Consider the following 19,182-nt stretch of genomic DNA (forward strand, 5'->3'; position numbering starts at 1 on the left):
TTTCCTATCCCTGCCGTGGCCTCCGACTCAGACAGCCCACCCACGGCATGATAAACGATCGCTGGAGATCATAAACGATATGAAATCTCTCTCCTGAACCGTTTCATCTTGTTTTCTGCTTTTGGTTTAAACCTCTCAAACCCCTCGTGGTGTTCACTGTGGTCTCCGGTGTTGTGTTCACAGACCCCCTCTTCCCAGAATGGCGTCCACAGAGAGTCGCTCCGAGGACAACCCGTTTGACTTCAGACATCTGCTGAGGAAGACCTCCCAGAGACACAGGCTCATCAAACAGTACTGACAGAACTGGACTTGTCCACCACTTGGCACATAATCTACATCACAATCTGAATGTGGCGATGTTGTATCATTTATCATGCTATATCTTATTCATCTAAGCATCTTAAAACGATTGATAAGTTACGTATATGAAAAGCATTGATTATAAGACATTGCTACTTTAGCTCGTTTTTCTGCATCAGTTTCCTTTGGTCAAATATTTACGGTATACAACTATAATATATATATATATATGTATACATCGTGTAAATACAAAATCCATGCTCCTATATTTAAATACTTTGCATTTCAACCCATTTAGACTGTTTCATCTTTCTGTCAAATTGTAAGAAATGTACATTCTCTCCTGTGCTGTCCTCTCTGTGTGTTGTTCATTTCAATGTAAAAGACATTAAATTATTTGTGACGTTGAATTAATCTCATATTCAGCCTCTTTTGCTCGTTTAACCTTTGCAGAGAAAAAAACAGAAAGCTATCAGAAGCAGCTGTCATGTTGATATCAAACCAGCCTCTGTCAATTATTCTGTATTTTCCATATTGGCTTGATAATTTCTTTGAGATTCAACCGTTGACCTTTCCTACGACATTTTAAAGGGGCAAACCCACAGGAAGCGTGAGTGAAACAACATGCTGACTGCACTCTGGCACAACCCGACAGACAGCCAACAGCATCCAGGACCAACTGGGACCAGTGGACGGAATTATGATCACAAAGAAAGAAGCAACATGGCTTTGAAAAACAAAATGAAATCCAAATAAAACTTCCAGAAAATTAACTTCTAGAAAGCTAAACATATGCAAAAATTGGTATATACGGCTATGGAGGTCATACAATGTCTTAAGGATAAATAAATAAATGCTTGAATAAATACAGGCATAAATAAATAAATGCTTAAATAAACGTATAAATGAATAAATACAGGATTAAATATACAAATGCTTAAATAAATGTAGAAATAAATAAAACAAGAATAAATAAATACATGTAGAAATAAATACTAGAATAAATAAATAAATGTTTAAATAAATACAGGAATAAATAAATATACGTTATACATAAACAGGACATTATTAAATAAATCTATTTCTGCATTTCTTTATTTTTTAATGTCTTTATGTGTCCACACGTATTTCTTCATTTATTCAGGAATTTATTTATTCATATTTAAGCCATTTTAATTCCTCCATATACAGCCTCCTCTGAGATCACAGACTGTAATTCCACAAACAGAAATATGACAACGGGCTTTGCCAAAGGGTTCAGTTTATTGTAATGAGTCCTTTGTGTCATTAAATGGTTGTTGATTGCACTCATAAATCATAACAGATGGTGGCTGGGTTATAGCTTTCATGCCTGCAGGTGACGTTTGCTCTCATTTAAACGATAAGAAAACAAGTGTTGGATTGTAATTTGATAATTTGTGGAATTATAGAATCTGACGTTTACATACATGGACACAATATTGCACATCAATCATGCTTTCCACGATATTTGAGGGGGAGATAAACTGGGAGGGAACCAGTCACGAGTAATAAATACGTTTGGAGGAACGAGCCCTGCAGGAGGGAAGAAGGACACACGTGCGCGCTTTCGAAGAAGTCTCCTATCCACCTTGCTTCCTCCGCCGGAGACGCGCAATTTTGGAGCAGCCGCGCGTCCACCCGAGGAAATAGGTCTCCAACCCGCGGGCAGAGAGTTGGCATTCAGGGTCCGTGTGGAGGGTAAGTTCAGCGCGCCAGGGGACGACGCAGTGTTGGGATGGATGGAGATGGAGATGGAGATGGAGTCACGACGCACCACGCGACGCAGTTCGTCACGACCTCCAAGTGAAATCACGACGGGACTTCTTTAGTGACGTGGAATTTTGAGGTTGGACGCAATTACAGGCATGGCTCCGCGCGCGTGCTGCATATGTACCAGCAGCTGAGGCACAGAGGTGCTTTATTTGACGCTATATGCACTTTTTTTCTTTCATGGCGGGCTGCAGTTCGTTTTGATTTGACATAATAATAATATATATATAGAGAGATTTTTTTCTTTTCTTAAAGCTGAAATTTCATTTTCATGCGCCGCGCACCTGTGGACGTGTAAGGAAAAGAAAAAAAGAAACGTGGACGTTTTTTTCCTCTCCATTTTCCTGTTCTCTCCATTTTTTTCTTTTCTGTCACCAAACGCGTTTTATTCATTTATTTCCAGGGGCTCTCCTGCAGCGTCGCGCGACAGTCGGGCGCGCGCAGCTGCGTTTGCGTCAGTCTGCTGAGACGCTCAGCGCCACATCAGCTGAGCACAGCTCCAGGGTCGCGTCGCCTGTGGATGGGCTGCGTCGCTGCGCGCGTCTCCAGCAGCTCATAACTAGACGGCACCAATATGGCATCGCAGGGTTTCTGGTCTCTTGGCGCAGAGGATGCCGGTGCCAATCCCGGCAGCCAGAGCCCAAGCGCAAGTGAGTGGCTTTTTGATTATTGTCTTGCGTGTGTCTTCAAAAAACACCTCTGATGGACCGTGGTGTGTTGTCTCGACGTGTTTGGTGACATATGGCGACCAGATGAGGCCTGCGGTCTCTTATTAGTCGCCCAATATTTTACAGATTTTAATGGTTCAATCAGAATTTCGTCTAAAGAGCTCCTATTTTTTGTTTTGTTTTTTGCATGCATGGCGCTTTCATACATTTTTTTTTTTTGCTTCTAAAGTTTTGGACTCTGAACCCCGACGTCTGCTCATCCGGGTTTTATTTATCATCCCTTCTCTCTTCCAGCCAGGGCTTGGTGCCAAGCGGCGGCCCAGAAATTATCCGGAGGAATTGGATCGAAATTATGTGGTACGGTGAAGGGTGTGTGTGTGTGTGTGTGTGTGTAGGTGTGGTGGGCTTCATCTACGCCTCGGCCCCTCGTGTTTTTTCTTCTTATTTGAAATTATTTTGTTTGTGGTGTTGTCCAAAGCGCTGCTAAATGTCAAGGAGGTGGAGAAAGCTGCGGATCCGGCCGCCAAGCAGCCGCCGGAGGCGGGCTCCTGCGGCTCCTGCGGCTGCAACAAATCCTGCAACTGCACCAAAGCCCCCCTGGTCTTCTCCGACCTCTATTCAACAGGTGCAGCAATACGCACGCAACACGAATATGGAACCTGCATGTCTGCACATCTGCCGCATCTGTCTCCTCAGAGTCACGCAGCTCGGCCTCGCTTTTGGATTATCGGGATATTTCTCAGTGGTGGAGGAAAGAAAGAAAAAATGCCATTTTGTATAGTTAGTCCTTTAAATGAAAGGAAAAAGCATCCGACAGTGAAGTGAACGCGATGTAAATCGACTTCGTGTCCGTCGTTTTCATTTAAATGTGATTTTATTGATTTTTCATTGTTCACAGGGTAAATTGAATGTGGAAAAAAAAGTAAATTTCAATTAAATGGATCACCAGCTTTATATATATAGATATGTATTTAATATCTACAATATTCTGCGAGTTCAAGTACTCATTTTTCTGCAGTTTTTTCGGAGAGGTGACCTTCAGCAGAACCTCTCGAGGTGTTTGAACGTCGCAGAAACTTTAAATTAAAAAAACGGCCGTAAATATTTATGTAAAGATGTAACGAATTATGGATTTTTACTTGTTTTTTAATACAAAAAAGGAAGGGGGGAAAAAGCCTACACTTACATCTTAAAATTGCATGAGGCGTTTTACGAGGCCGCGCATGTGCACGGGAGAATACATCCCATAATAATCTCTCACGCTGCTTTTTAAATTTTTTTTACAGACCTGCTTCCCGCGCTGGACAGCGACGCCAAAACCATGACCTTCCTGCAGGAGGTCGTGGACATCCTGCTGGCCTACATCGTGGAGTCCTTCGACCGCGACACCAAAGTGATTGATTTCCATTACCCCAACGAGCTGATGCAGATGAACAACTGGGAGCTGCAGGGCGAGCCGGCCTCGCTGGACGACATCCTGGTCAGCTGCCGCGCGACGCTCAAATACGCCATCAAGACAGGTCAGGCCTCGGAACCGGAAGTTGGATACGTGATGAACAGCTGATTTATTTCATTTCTTTAAAAAAAAAAATGTTTAAACATTAATTTAGGCCTAAAGCCTGGCCTGCATATATATATATATATATATATATATATATATATATATGTGTGTGTATATATGTATGTGTGTATATATATATGTATATATAAATATATATATGTGTGTATATATATACACACATGTATACATATATATATTTATATATACATATACATATATATATATATATATCGAAATCACCACAGATGTGTATTATAATAAGATTTTATTTGCTATTTGTTCCTGTAGACCAGCAGTCCAGACACATTGCAGGGCTCTCCGAGTCTACAGTTTAGAAATAACACTAATAAGAATAAAATATCAAATATTAAAGAAAACACTATACAGAAGGTGCATGTACTAGAACAATAGAGTATATGTACAGTTGTGGATACAGTTTTAAATTATAGTAATACTATGTCACATATTGCACACTGTGAGTGTTGGGTTATTACACTTATACAATAAACATAAATATGATAAGATATAGAGATATAAAATAACTATAATTATCACAGAGTCTGTGCATACGTCCCATATGACGACACAGACGAGCTCAAATATGTAACAGATGACACTCAAGCAGAAAATCAGTAATTAGCAAATACAAAATATTTTGAAGTGGATACTATCTCCATTTAAATGAGGGATATCCTCCAGTAAACATGCATAGTGTGGACAGAATAAGGCAATCTGTGTTTAAAATATATAAATGATTGTGTCCTCCTCCTCCTCCTCCTCCTCGTAGCCACCAGACCGATAAATGCAGTGACGCAGTAAATCTGGTTCACCTAGAGGGAGATAATAGGCTAACAACCAAGTCCATTATTCTCTCCTCGCTGACACAGAACATTTACAGCTCTAGACAGATCCCCCCCCCCCCAAAAAAATATAGCAAAGATATCTGTTTTTATAGATTTATAGATTTGGAAACATTTGATATTGATCTCTCTTTCAACAGCTTACATTTAATAATAAATCACTCAAATAAGGATGGTTTTTTTAAAGCACAGTATTTGTCCGCATTCATAACCATATATGAAGACACATTTTATATTATTAACTGCCTTTTACTATATCATCCATTTCTACAGTAACTATATATATATTATACGTATATATATATATGTGTGTATATATATACACACATATACAGTATATATATTTATATATATATACACACATATATATATTTATATATATATACACATATATATATATGAGCTGGTTATGAATGCTGTATTTAAAGGGTAAAAGTAAAGTGTCACATCTTGTGTTTATTTTGTAAATTCTGCCCTTATTTGGGACACATTATGCTTCACGTGTAATTCATTCATCCTTAAAGCTCCTCAGTGTGTGTGTGTGTGTGTGTGTGTGTGTGTGGTGTGTATTCTGTTTCATTAATCAAAGGCGGGAAAGCCCAATATTAGTGTTTATGCCCTCCACTAAACTCCGAGCGCATTCACGATCACTCGACGCAGCTGCGTTTCGTAAGCTGCAATTAAAACCGCTGAGACGACGACGGCTTCGTGTCTTCAGGAGAGTAAACACGTGGGTCGCGTATTTAAAATGTGTCTTTGACTCCAGATCAAATGTTCAAACTGCAGCTTCTCTCATCCCCCCCCCCCCCCCCTCTTCCAGCCCACCCCAGGTACTTCAATCAGCTCTCCACGGGATTAGACATGGTGGGGCTGGCAGCCGATTGGCTGACGTCCACCGCCAACACCAACATGTGAGTGGATATATATATATTTATATATATATGTGTGTGTCTATATGTATATGTGTGTGGCTATGGAGCTTCTCCGTGATTCCAGATGGTGATAATGACAATGAATTCCATGTCCGGGTCCCTCCAGTGTGTGATGTGTGCCGTCTGCACCGGGCTGATAGCGGCTTCTGCGTTTTCTTTTCTTTTTTTCTCTCCTTCTCCGCTCAATCACGGCAAATGAAAAGAGGGTGAAATGAAAGGCAGATCCTCCCCCTTTACCCCCACCCTCCACCACCCCTCCCACCCTCTGCCTTTTATCCTGTACCCTCTCACCTCGGATCTCCATGGGGATTCAAATGGGGGGGGGGGGGGAATAGCCCTGAAATTAAATTCTGACTAATCTGAAGCTAATTTTAGTCTGTGTGTGTGTGTGTGTGTGTGTGTGTGTGTGTGTGTGTGTGTTTTGCGGTGATAAACTCCGCAAGAGTCAGCCTTGGCAACTGCAAAATACGCCTGCTGTTGACACAAAGAGGGTGGGGGTGGGGGGGGGGTGACATTACTGCAGCCACTACACCGTGTGTTAGTGGAGAAACATTTCAGGAGGCACATATGGGAAATGTGTTGTTTTTTACTGCAGCAAGGACGATGAAGATGTGAGACGTCTGTGGAACAAAGAGCCTCGGGGCCCGTGAAGCGTGGACGGATGAAGTGCATTTTGCTCGAGTGCAACACAAGACATTGCCTCTTTTTGGAATGAAGCGACAATAATTGTGTGTTTTGAACACAAAATATATGTTTACCCTCTCGAGAGTTTGATTGATTCAGTGTTTTAAAGCCGTCAATTTCCAAAACACACAATCTGCACACACAAAAAAAGTCTGTTTATTAGCTATTTTTTCGGGGATGAGTCACGTTGTGTGTAACCCACACCCCGCACCATGTGACGCCCTCTCGTGTGACTGCAGGTTCACCTACGAGGTGGCTCCCGTCTTCGTGCTGCTGGAGTACGTCACCCTGAAGAAGATGAGGGAGATCATCGGCTGGCCGGACGGGCGAGGAGACGGCATTTTCTCTCCTGGTACGTGTACGGCGCCCCAACACCCCTCCTGCTCACTCAAAATGGAACATGCCTGTGTGTGTGTGAGAGAGAGAGTGTGTTTGTGTGTGTAATGTGTGTAATGTGTCAATTTGCATTTTGATGATATAAATGGAAATAGTAGCCAATTAGCATAAAATGAAAATTCCAACTGAAGCCCCCCCCCATTGTGGACAGTTGGAGGCTGTTTCAACCCCTCGATGCGCCGCTCACAAAGGATTTTGGTTTTTTTTCGCGTTCTTGTTTCATTATTTCAAGCATGGACGGACATAAAAATAAAAAATAAAGGTTTATTACTCCAGAGGCCTGCATCATTCCCACGAGACTCTCTCCCCCCCGTTCAGTCTGACTCCTGACTCACCGAGCCCCGTCTTGTCCTCCAGGTGGTTCTATTTCCAACATGTACGCCATGCTGCTGGCCCGCTTCAAGATGTTCCCCGAAGTGAAGGAGAAAGGAATGTCATCCGTTCCCCGACTGGTGGCCTTCACGTCCGAACACGTGAGTGTTTCCACGTCAAAAATGTGTCTCGTCGGATCAAATGATGAACATCCGTCGCTATTCGAACAGTCGAAACATCTTCCTGTGTGTTTCAAAGTGACGTTGTGTGTGTCACATGATGTGTGTGTCGCGTCCTCCATCTAGAGAGGACATTTAGAAGATGGCGCTTGTCTTCCATGTTTCCTCCGGCATCTTTCAGAGCCATTACTCCATCAAAAAGGGAGCGGCCGCTCTGGGCATCGGGACGGAGAGCGTGATCTGCATCAAAGTGGATGAGAGGTATAAAGTCGTTGTTGTTGTTGTTGTTGTTGTCGTTGTTGTGCATTTTTATTCAGTCAATCATTGCAACACAATACAATATTATTCTATAGAATATATAGAATAGAAAGACAAAAAAGTATAGGTAAAAGCAAACATGCTTATATATTCCTAAATTATTCTTATCAAATAAATCAGATAATTAATATAAAATATTGAAAAATAATAAATAAAAATAAATAAATAAATATGTATTTATATTTTTCTTTTATTTCTTTCTTCTTTTTGTCTTCTTTATTCTTGTATATCTTGAAGATATATATATATATATTCCATGTATATATGTTTCAATCACGCGTATAACTCTCAAAAATTGTTTTTGAAATAATCCTTTTGAAAACCAAAAAATAGTCAAGTCTATACTTTTTTAAAAAATTGCACCAGGTTTTAACTTTCTTTGATGTCATCAGTTAAATTATTCCACTGAATGAACCGACAGCTCGAGAAGCAACAGCTAGCTTCTTGTTTCCCGTTGGCAGCGGTAAAATGATCCCAGCTGACCTTGAGCAGAGAATACTGGAGGCGAAACAAAAGGTAACGTGACACACGTTATTCATAACACAGCTATAAATACTATTTATTTATATATACATTACTTCTCGGCTGAAACGCGCTGGCATTGCTGTTGACTGCTTTCACGTGCAATACCACTTCCCGTCGGCAGGGCTTCGTTCCCTTCTTCATCAGCGCCACGGCGGGAACCACCGTGTACGGAGCCTTCGACCCGCTCATCGCCATCTCCGACGTCTGCAAAAAGTACGACGTCTGGATGCACGTGGACGTGAGTGAAACCTTCGTACGAAATCTGCGCACGTAGAAAAAAAGAAAAACTTTTTTAAATAACTCCGTTATTACCTTTACCGAAATGTATTCTCAGAGGAACACTGAGCTCGCCGGTGACTTTGACAAATCTATTACGTCTGTCTGGTCTCTAACTGCTCGCGGTTGACCCAGATAGGAGGCGGCCATTTCCTATCTAACACTAGGGGGGGGGGGGGGATTAGAAAAACTGGAACAGAGGCTGTAAATCACCTTCCGGGTTGGACTTTTCCCATCATGGGCCCTCTCACTGAAGGAACTCTATCTAATGAAGGTGATTTAGTCCTGACAGCGGGGGGGGACGCCTCTATTAAGAGACATAAATGGTCTTATCTATCATCCCTCAACTGGCTGAGATGGAAGGAGAGGGAAAAAAACAATCCCGCTTCGTAGCTGAAGCTTTTGTCGGGATGCAGAAATGCGAGCGAGTGCTAGAAGGCCTTCTTAACTTGATGCTATGAGGCCGGGAAAAATCCAGAGATGCTCGTTAAGAAATTCATAAATTAAGAGCTTTTTGAAAGCTGACAACGGTCCCAATGTTTGAAGAGAAGAACGTAATTTCCTCTTTTTTTAAAAGGGCCTTAAAGTTGTATTTCCATGTCTGTCTGTGCTCAGGGTGCGTGGGGAGGAAGTCTCCTCATGTCCCGGAGACACCGGTGGAAGCTGGATGGAGTTGACAGGCAAGTGAAATTAATCTTATTTTTATCTTTTTTGGGGGGGAATCTGACAAGAAGTTTCAAAGCATCAGAAGTAACGAGGCGGTTTGTTTTTCCAACTGCAGGGCCAATTCAGTCACATGGAACCCGCACAAGATGATGTCCGTCCCTCTGCAGTGTTCAGCCCTGCTGGTCCGAGAGGAGGTACAGGCCTCTTCGTCACACACACACACACACACACACACACACACACATGTCCACGTGAGTATATTTGCTTTTCTCGAGGCGATTGTAAGCGTTCTGGATGTGACTTTTCACTTTTCAGGGTCTGATGCAGAACTGCAACCAGATGCACGCCTGCTACCTGTTCCAGCAGGACAAGCACTACGACCTGTCCTACGACACCGGGGACAAGGCCATGCAGTGCGGACGCCACGTGGATATCTTCAAGCTGTGGCTCATGTGGAGGGCCAAGGTAGAGCATGCGGCTCTTTGAAATACAGCTTATATTTTAAAAAAATTGGTAGATTTTAGTCAGTGTGAGGGTTCATACACACATGTCGACCACGGGATTTCCAGGACTATAAACCAAATTTCTATGACGAAAAATGTTGTGAAATCTCGGTGTATACACGACTATATACCTTAAATGACACAAATTCATTATTTATATTTATAGAAATGTTTATTCTTTAATTCAAACTGCGTAAATTAACATATGAATATGACAAATTTCCATGACTTTTCCAAAACTTTTGGCATTTAAATTTTTCCAGGACTGGAACTAACCATTTTAAAATTCCATGACTTTTCCAGGTTTTCCATGACCGTACGAACACTGATTATATTATAAAAGAGAGAAACACCAGTGGTTTCTTGGATTGTATCTCAAACATATACATTTTAAACCTAACTTACAGGAAAGAATATGGAAAAGCATTTCAGTCAAACCCTGAACCCTGAATATAGCCTTCTTTTTAACTCGTGGATTTCACGTTGATTTTATTATTGTTTTGGCACCTTTAACATTGCTTTTTTTGACACAGTAGGATGACAGACGCATCGGTGTCAAGACACTGGATTAAATGCACCAATTTGGACATTCTCATCCAATTATCCTGCAGAAAAACATGATTAGTTTCCTCTTTTTCAAAAACCTTTCCCTTCGACAGGGCACCATCGGGTTCGAGGCTCAGATCGACAAGTGCCTGGAGCTGTCGGAGTACCTCTACAACAAGATCAAAGACAGAGAAGGATACGAGATGGTCTTCAATGCGAAAGTACGTCCGCGTTTTACTTTCACTCTCCGCCAGAATCATTTCACATCTGCACAATCAAAGCTCGGTCCACGTTGCTTCTTCCACCTCCGCGTGTCGGGTGTCATTATGGGGGTGACTTGCTTTGTGTTGGATGAATGCCATTTCTACCTCTAGCTGCCAGTATAATGTGCCGCTATTATGTCTGATGAATAGCGCAGAGGCCTGTAATTGCTCATAGGCATATGAATGGCGGCCGTCTGAAATATCCTCTACAACAGCCCAAATATTATCAAGCTAAAAGCTCTCTCACATTGAGGAGTGCTCGGACACACAGAGTCATTTACAGTGACACAGTTACAAGCTCTTTCATGGGTCCAGGCTTATTGTTCCCCCCCCCGCTGAGTCATAACCCGAGTCTTCTGGGTTCTGGACCCAGGTGTTCACTTGTCTGTAGCTCCCATCGAGCCGGTACATCAATCTCCGGCCCGAAGCCAGAGCGGCTCGTATAAAGGAGGCTGGAGCGAGCGCGGCGATAGTCGCCGGTTGCCACCCGGCCTCACATGCCAAAGTAAGAGAGCTGCGTTGGCGTCCATTTCGAGAATGTCTGAGGAGGAGGAGGCCGCTACCTGTCTGAGGCTGGCGACACCGAATGGATTCACGCAAAGCCCTTTTTCAAACAGAAAAGCCAGCTCTGGCGTGAAGAAAGATTTGACAGGCTGCGGTTTTTATTTCGTGCTATCTGTAGGATTTCCAGCAAAGACGATGGTAAAATATGTGTGAATGTTTACTGCATCTATATGTATGTAGGTGTATGTACATGTGATTACATGAGACTAAAACTAGGCGCACATAACGGTCGCGTTGCAGATTGTAGAATCAAAAATAAGGAGCTTAAGGAGCAAAAAGGCTCCGTAGATTTGAGCTAAACTGAGTCTGGTAATAGTTTTCTGTGTTTCTTATTATTATTCATTGTTTTTGCATCACACATTGATTCATTCATTGTTACTGTAAAAATACTAAATGTAGCAGATGTATAATGGCTAATAGTCTTAATTTTTTATCATAATATGCTTGTTGTCATGTGTGTGATTATAGAATCCTTTATATTATTCCAATATCTTAATTTTTTATTTTTAAACAGGTAAAAGTTAGACATATAGCAGCTTTATAATGGCTAATAGTCTTCATTTTTGATAATAATTTGCTTGTAGTCATGTGTGTGATTATAGAATCCTTTATATTATTCCAATATCTTAAATTTTTATTTTTAAACAGGTAAAAGTTAGACATATAGCAGCTTTATAATGGCTAATAGTCTTCATTTTTGATAATAATTTGCTTGTAGTCATGTGTGTGATTATAGAATCCTTCATATTATTTCGACATCTTACATTTTTATTTTTAAAAGAAGTCAAAGTTAGACAACGTTGGTGATTTTGATGCTACCACCGGGGGGCGACAAAGACAAGACATAGCGGCTTTAATTTTAACAACAGACATTTGAAAACGCAATCCTATCATAATGAAGCGATGAAAGTCGGCTTTGGCGTGCACGTTGCCGTCGGTTTGTTCCTCTCATCTCTCGCGTGTGTTCCCACAGCCTCAGCACACCAACGTCTGCTTCTGGTACCTCCCTCCTGCCATCCGCTACATGGAGGACAACGAGGAGAGAAAGAAACACTTGCACAAGGTGGGCGAGCCGAGATAAGAAGCCTGATAATAATAATTATTATAATAATTATAATATCTACCGGAAACACCTATCACTGCACCTTTCATTCGGGCTACGAGCCTTTCAGTGCGATCCAACATGGCTACCACTTAAATTAAGTTTAAATAAACACGTTTCGTTATGTGAGGTGTACTTAGTGAATTAACAGTGTTACTCACAGAGGGACTGGTGGGTGTCACAGGCCTGACTTAAAGAGAGTGAGGCCTTAGCTAACGGCGGCCCCTCAGAACCCCCATCTGAGGGGCCGCCGTTAGCTAAGGCCGTCCACACAAAGAGCTCTCTGTCTCCGTAAAACCATCCACCATCGATCGGTTGTCCTAAGCACGTCAAGTGGAGACGTTTTCTTTTGTTTTCCGAAAGTTTTATTGAAGAAGAAGAAGAAAGCCGCAGTGGACACGCCTCACGGAAACCGAGCGTTAGGACTGCTCGCTCTTTCTCTGACTCTGACACTCAGATTGAGGGAGGAAGTGATGTTCAGAAAAACGTGCAAACTAGAGGAGCTTGATTAAGTAGTCATTACGTGTACTTGTACCACGTGCACTTAATGACTACTTTTGATGGATAACTGGAAAATAGCCAAAAGACTGATTTTACAGAAATCTGCAGCTGCTGATTCATTATTTTACATAAACTGCAAAGAACATACTTGTTAAAAGTCCCGCAATCAGAAATCTACTTCATTAAAATTACATATTTTACTGCCAGAATTTATCCATCAGAAGTAGAAACATTTACTATATAAAATGTCTCCTATCAGAGCATCAAGTCATGAAGCCTACACGGTCCTGAATAGCTTCATTTTATTTGTATATGCACCCTAGATAGTCAATTTGAAGTTGTTATTGGTGCCATGAGGAACACGAGATCGGTGGGATCGGTGGCTTTTGTGCTTCTATGAGTCCGTCCACGGCTAAATATTTTGGGTGCTCATTCATAGCTGCATAGACAACGGCCTCCCGTAGTTGCGGTGACACGAATATTCTCAGGACACCTTTAATTGCCTGTTTTATATTCCTCTTGACCGAGTCCTCTTTCACTTCTCTTACCAGCTCTGCTAATATGTGTTTTTTTTATTGTTATGGATCTGGTGTTGGGCTAATATCTAACAACAAACTTTACACAGGTATTTATACAAAAATAGATGAGAAGCCTCACTAATCTGTGGCTTTACGGAGCCGAGACGAGGCTGCACAGACTTCCAACAAGCACATGATGACGTCACAAAACATAATTAAAAACACCTCCTGGGTGGGTGAAGCCTGTAATCTAAAGCAATGCATTATATTTAATAGGTTCATCATATGTTTTGAGTGTCAAATCTAAGTAACTTTAGCAGTTAAATACATTTAGTGGACTGGAAATATAAAGTAAAGTAGCATAAATAGTGTATACCTTATTCAAACTATATTTGAGTACTTAAAAATACTTGAATACATGCACACAACCCTCCAAGCTCATTGTTAGTGTTTGCTTTGTGGCTACTAGTAAGTAAATATATATATACAGTATATATATACTCACCTGCTGTATGTACGGACTCTTAAAGGTGGCTCCAGTGATAAAGGCCAGGATGATGGAGTACGGCACCACCATGGTCAGCTACCAACCGCAGGGAGACAAGGTCAACTTTTTCCGCATGGTGATCTCAAACCCGGCGGCGACCTTCGAGGACATCGACTTTCTTATCGAGGAGATCGAGCGACTCGGCCACGATCTATAAGACTCATCTCACCGACTCCTCCTGTACTTTCCCCCTCTGGACGGATGAATTGTTTGTCGTGAATGTACTGGTAAAACCTTTCTTTTCTCTCTCTTTCCTCCAAAAAGTCACATATTTAAGAGTATATTTTTAAAAAACTATATAAAAAAAAAAAAGATCTAATGATATTTATCCATATATTATGTATTGTAGCTTTCGCCGTGGACCAACTTGGTCCAAAGCTATGTAAAAGTGCTTCAGTCTGCCCAGTAAGTGATGTAACTTGTACCTTTTGTGATATGAAACGCTAGTGCAATAGGGAAGAGTTTTTTATTTTTGTCGGGACCATTTCTAATTTGCAGAGTATGTTGTTAAGTGCCAAACGTGGTTGTGTTCTATTGTAACTTTACATTTTAAACTTCTGGTTTAAAAAAGAAAGAAAGAACAAAAAAACGAAGAAAAAGCACTTCACCTTACCTCAGCTTAATCAACTGCCTTTACATCCGCACAAAGTACTTCACGTTAGCTCAACTGAAGCACGCCGTCAGTACGAAATATGTACAAAAGAAGGCTTTTCCATCTCCATTTATGAAGACGTGTCTCTCCATCAGACTCTGACAGTTGGATCTGTAGCTAATGCTAATGCATTATTGCAGCTACACTTTATACTCACTCTCTCTCTCTCTCTCGAGTGTATTTAAGGTTGTAAAGGCTCATTTTGTTTGATGTCAAATCAAAATGGGTGACGTTTCCAACCGGGCTGTATATTTAGCTTTGCTAGGTGTGCTTCACATGATGTGATGATCCAAAGTGAGAATAATCAGCATTGAAGAGGTAACGTAAAGTTAGAATCCTTAATATTAACCCTAACTGTGGCCAATATTTGTGTAGCCAGTTTTAAATTGCCTCTATTTATAGTAGCTTCAATTGTTGATGGTCCACCTTTACCGCAGATCGTGCTCCTACGCAAGTGCTCCAACATATGTTAACTTTGTTTGAAAGGTTTACAACGACTTGGTTAGGTTAAGACAACAACACTATTTGATTATCACTAAGGAAAAGAATTAGTTTGGGTTAAAATAAGAAGGTTTTTCAGGTAACTTGCGTTATTTGATTGCCGAAGTTACTGAACTAAACTACGGTAAATTAAGTCAACGTTAACTTGGTTTCACACGAGACACGAACATCGGTCTCGTGGGTGAAAGTCCCGTGTTTGACAAAACAAATTCTCTCCCGCGGCCATCACGGGGCCTGCAGTACCGACTGTGGCCACTACTTCAAAGAAATGTCCTCACAGCGCACTTTCTGCCATCAAAGTGAAATGTTAAGAATTCTAACTTTAACGAAAGCTCTCATCTGCAGTACCGTGAATAAGTTCGGTTATATATATTCCAGTGTCAGCACTTAATGAAAGATCTTTAAGGAAACTGGCAATGGGACAATAATGGGGTTTTGAGTTGAGGAACGTCACCAGACCTGACATCTATTGCACTAAATCAGGAGGAGGAGCATCACCTAAGCATTGCAACTGAGATTTCTTCTTTATTCATTCACAAGCAATATTCAAGTATCGGTCCAATCTATATACCCTGCAACAAAAAAACATAATCAAATTCAAGCGTACAATACTTAACGATAATCAAGTTTTCTCCTAGCTAAACTAAAAACATGCTTCCTGTCGACTGGTTAGTTGATGGAAAGTGAACCCTGGTTTAAAAAAAAGCAGAGTTTCTGTTTTTCATTTTCATTAGAACAAGTTAGAAAAGCACAATTTGCTCAACACGGTTCGCTCAGTGTACAATCACTTTTGATCATAGATTGTAAATAGTATTTCAAGATGTCCTAAGTACATATCTTTGTGTATACATAAGTGTATATAAGACCTATAACCAGAGACTATTTGTGAGGTAAAGTTATCCATATTTTCTCAATCTCCGATATAGATTACTGTTTCCTGTGTGTGGGCGTGTGTGTTTGCGTGTGTGTGTGTAACTCTTCTAGCTATTTCAAAGAAAACGTGTTTCAGGGACTGGCTTTAAAGAAACCGACAGATTTCACCTCGAAACTCTTGAGAGTCTTTCGCGAAGAGACTCCGGTGTTTGGATTTTGAGTGAATATGCAAAGCCGTTTTTGACTCTGACGCCCTGTGTTTTTGTGAATACTTGACAGTGCGTGCCGATGTGTACCTTTGTGTGTTTGTAACTGTGTTGCCTTAGTATAAATTTGCCGGTATTGTCTAGTTTTCCTCCAAAGGGGAGGTTGTGCACTTTAGAGTATACACATGACCTAATAATGTGCAATGTCCAATCGTTGTTCATAAATTGATGTTTAGCACACAAAAATACTCAAAAATGTAACTTAGTCTGAATGTGACATGAATCAAGGGGTCTGTTGGAAATTATTTGTAATGTTTGTTTTTTTGCATTTTACAGAAATGATGAACTTTTACATCCCAACAGAGATTAGCCGCTTTGGATTTTATGAATCCTAATTTTCAGATCCCAAATTGGCGTAAAACACTGTGACACGGACAACGTCAGACTTATTACAGCGACACTGGCGGTCTCGGACAGCGGGACATTTTCTTCTTCTTCTTCCTCCTCCTCTTCTTCTTCTTCTCTCGCTGCTGCTGCTGCTAGACTCGCTTCCTTTGCACGTGCATGCGACGCCTTGCCTATCCAGCTTGTTTCGATATCTCCTCTATATATCTCTTTCTATATATATATATATTTACATATATATCGTACGTGTAGCTCCTGTAATTAGCTTTAGTGTCCGTCCTATATAGCTTTAGCCTGTAGATTAGTGCACCGTCGCTCTGGCCTTTACGTGTGATTCTCTGTGTCTTTGGGCTTCCTGTGAAGTTTCTCCGTGCCGCATGCTAACCCTCGCCAAGCATTGTAGTCTTCTCCGCGCTTGACTATCTCTATCCTCCGTCTTTCTTCTTCTGCTTGAAGACTGTGTCGCAGTATTATATCAATCTGTCTATCTATCTGTCTATCTATCGATCTATCTATATATGTATCTATGTATCTATCTATATGTATGTAGTCCCTAAGCATGTCTCTGAACGCTTTTCTCTGCTCTGCACCTGTACGACCTTTTCGACCTTTTCTCTCTTTCTCTTTCTGCTTACTCCCCCTTTACCTCTAGCAGTGACATTGTAAACCTTGCGCTGACCTCCCAAACCTTTCTCGGCTGCCCGCTGTCGTTCCCTTTTTGTTGCGTGTCTGAGACGAGGTTGTTGACCCGTGTCTGAGACGAGTGTGTTGACCCGTGTCACGGTGGCATAACGTCCCCGTTTATTTTAGTTTTTTGGGGGGGTTTTGTTTCACCGGAAGGCCCTTGACTCTATGGGATGTATGAGAAACAGAATCTATAAGATGTAGACTTGATTGTCCAAAAACGTGTCCAATGCAAGAGCTGTTAGCCTTTAACACAAAAACTAAATATATATATATATAAATATATACCCTGGTTTCTTGCTTAGGAATATATTTAAAATCCCTGGTGCTCCGAGTGCAGTTCACTTTCACAAATTATTCTGCAAACTGCTGCGTAGCTTCTCTCAAACATTCATTTGTCCTGAACTATGTTACTATTGGCGAAATAGAAATAAATATTGTCAAAACATAGGTTATTGGAATCTTCTTTGTCTTCTTTTTGTGTGTGTGTGTGTGTTTGTATGTGTGTGTGGGGGGGGGGGGGGGCATTTTCCAAGGTTGTTTGTGCTTCAATTTATTGGTCACGTGACCAGGAGGGTTTCGTTTTTTACATTAGTTGGTTTAATTTGTTACGATAGCTGGTTTAATTTGTTACGTTAGCTGGTTTAATTTGTTACATCAGCTGGTTTAATTTGTTACGTTAGCTGGTTTAATTTGTTACGTTAGCTGGTTTAATTTGTTACGTTAGCTGGATTCATTTGTTACGTTAGCTGGTTTCATTTGTTACGTCAGCTGGTTTCATTTGTTACGTCAGCTGGTTTAATTTGTTACGTTAGCTGGTTTAATTTGTTACGTTAGCTGGTTTAATTTGTTACGTTAGTTGGTTTAATTTGTTACATTAGCTGGTTTCATTTGTTACGTTAGCTGGGGCGAAAGTCCTTAAACAGTAAGGGGGACATGAGCAGTTCCATTTTGACTGCATTGTGTTTGTGATCTTTGAAATTATTGATTGATGCCATAAAACATCAATTGTGTCCAAACAGGAATAACAAAATGCTAACATGTATGATTACAGACGATCCAGTACAATAACCTTTCAAAACTAATAACTTTATGAAGTTTATGATGTTAAACTGTTTTTGTTTTTCTAGAAATGATTTCCTTCGAACAAATAACTGATTATGAACAATGTAAGGACACAATCAATAGTTGATATTGCACTTATTGCATTTATTTCAGAAGACATATAAATGCTTCATCTTAAAGTAAAAAGCATTAAATATTCAGGTGCATGCATCGAGACACTGGCTCTTAAAACAAAACAAAACAATGAAAGCGTGTATGAGAGAAGAGATTATGTTTCCCACGACATATTTCTCATATTTTGCATTCCTTAATACTAATATGCTTTACATATATTGTGTTATATGGTGTTTCATTATGTACATAATTAACATTTTACAAAGTATTTTGTTTGCATATCAGATGATTCTTTCTTTTTTGTTTTACTGTATCAAAGTATGTTTTTCTACTGGGGATCAATAACTTATTTATGTTAGAAGTCCAGATTCAAACTTTCTCACACAAATGCTTAAAAATATATATCATGTTTTCGGTTTAATGCTTCTTGTGCCACTCCTGTGAATAAATAAATTCAAGGTGTTTATTGTGAGAAATTCTTTCGCTGATAGGAACCCTTAAAGGAAAGAAAATAAATCATGAATCTAAAAAGTTATTCCACATATAATGCAATACGATATAAGAAGCAGCAGGTTCCAATCACCTCTCTCTAGATGGCACTGCAGCTCCACCAGTGAGTCATGAGGGAGCAACAGGGAGCAGATTCGGACCTTTTCTAAAAATAAAAGCA

General features: G+C 40.6%; 2 protein-coding genes across 9 annotated transcripts in view; both read left to right on the forward strand.

Moving 5' to 3' along the window:
• myo3a (myosin IIIA) overlaps positions 1-710 on the forward strand; it is a 51,681-nt gene extending 50,971 nt beyond the window's left edge. For all 8 annotated transcript variants that reach the window (XM_056434465.1, XM_056434467.1, XM_056434466.1 and 5 more), the window contains one exon: positions 184-710. In XM_056434465.1, the coding sequence (XP_056290440.1) occupies positions 184-298 (115 nt within the window). In that variant the 3' untranslated portion in view covers positions 299-710. The remainder of the gene's footprint in view (positions 1-183) is intronic.
• A 1,955-nt stretch (positions 711-2,665) lies between these two features.
• gad2 (glutamate decarboxylase 2) lies at positions 2,666-17,788 on the forward strand. Its single transcript, XM_056434675.1, has 16 exons — positions 2,666-2,741; positions 3,054-3,116; positions 3,238-3,384; positions 4,046-4,279; positions 6,001-6,091; positions 7,036-7,148; positions 7,550-7,665; positions 7,865-7,944; positions 8,463-8,517; positions 8,648-8,764; positions 9,418-9,482; positions 9,584-9,662; positions 9,784-9,933; positions 10,631-10,738; positions 12,318-12,407; positions 13,996-17,788. The coding sequence occupies exons 1-16, from the start codon at positions 2,666-2,668 to the stop codon at positions 14,167-14,169; spliced, it is 1,758 nt and encodes a 585-aa protein (XP_056290650.1). The 3' UTR covers positions 14,170-17,788.
• The last annotated feature ends 1,394 nt before the right edge of the window (positions 17,789-19,182 follow it).

The sequence above is a fragment of the Pseudoliparis swirei genome, chromosome 16 (genome assembly GCF_029220125.1).
Source record: "Pseudoliparis swirei isolate HS2019 ecotype Mariana Trench chromosome 16, NWPU_hadal_v1, whole genome shotgun sequence".
Lineage (NCBI taxonomy): Eukaryota > Metazoa > Chordata > Actinopteri > Perciformes > Liparidae > Pseudoliparis > Pseudoliparis swirei.

What these genes read in the sequence shown, in the direction of transcription:
- gad2 (XM_056434675.1), top strand. Translation starts at nt 2,666, where the DNA reads ATGGCATCGCAGGGTTTCTGGTCTCTTGGCGCAGAGGATGCCGGTGCC. An exon ending in CAGCCAGAGCCCAAGCGCAA is followed by an intron (nt 2,742 to 3,053) that starts GTGAGTGGCTTT and finishes TCTCTCTTCCAG; the next exon opens with CCAGGGCTTGGTGCCAAGCG. An exon ending in AGATGGTCTTCAATGCGAAA is followed by an intron (nt 10,739 to 12,317) that starts GTACGTCCGCGT and finishes GTGTTCCCACAG; the next exon opens with CCTCAGCACACCAACGTCTG.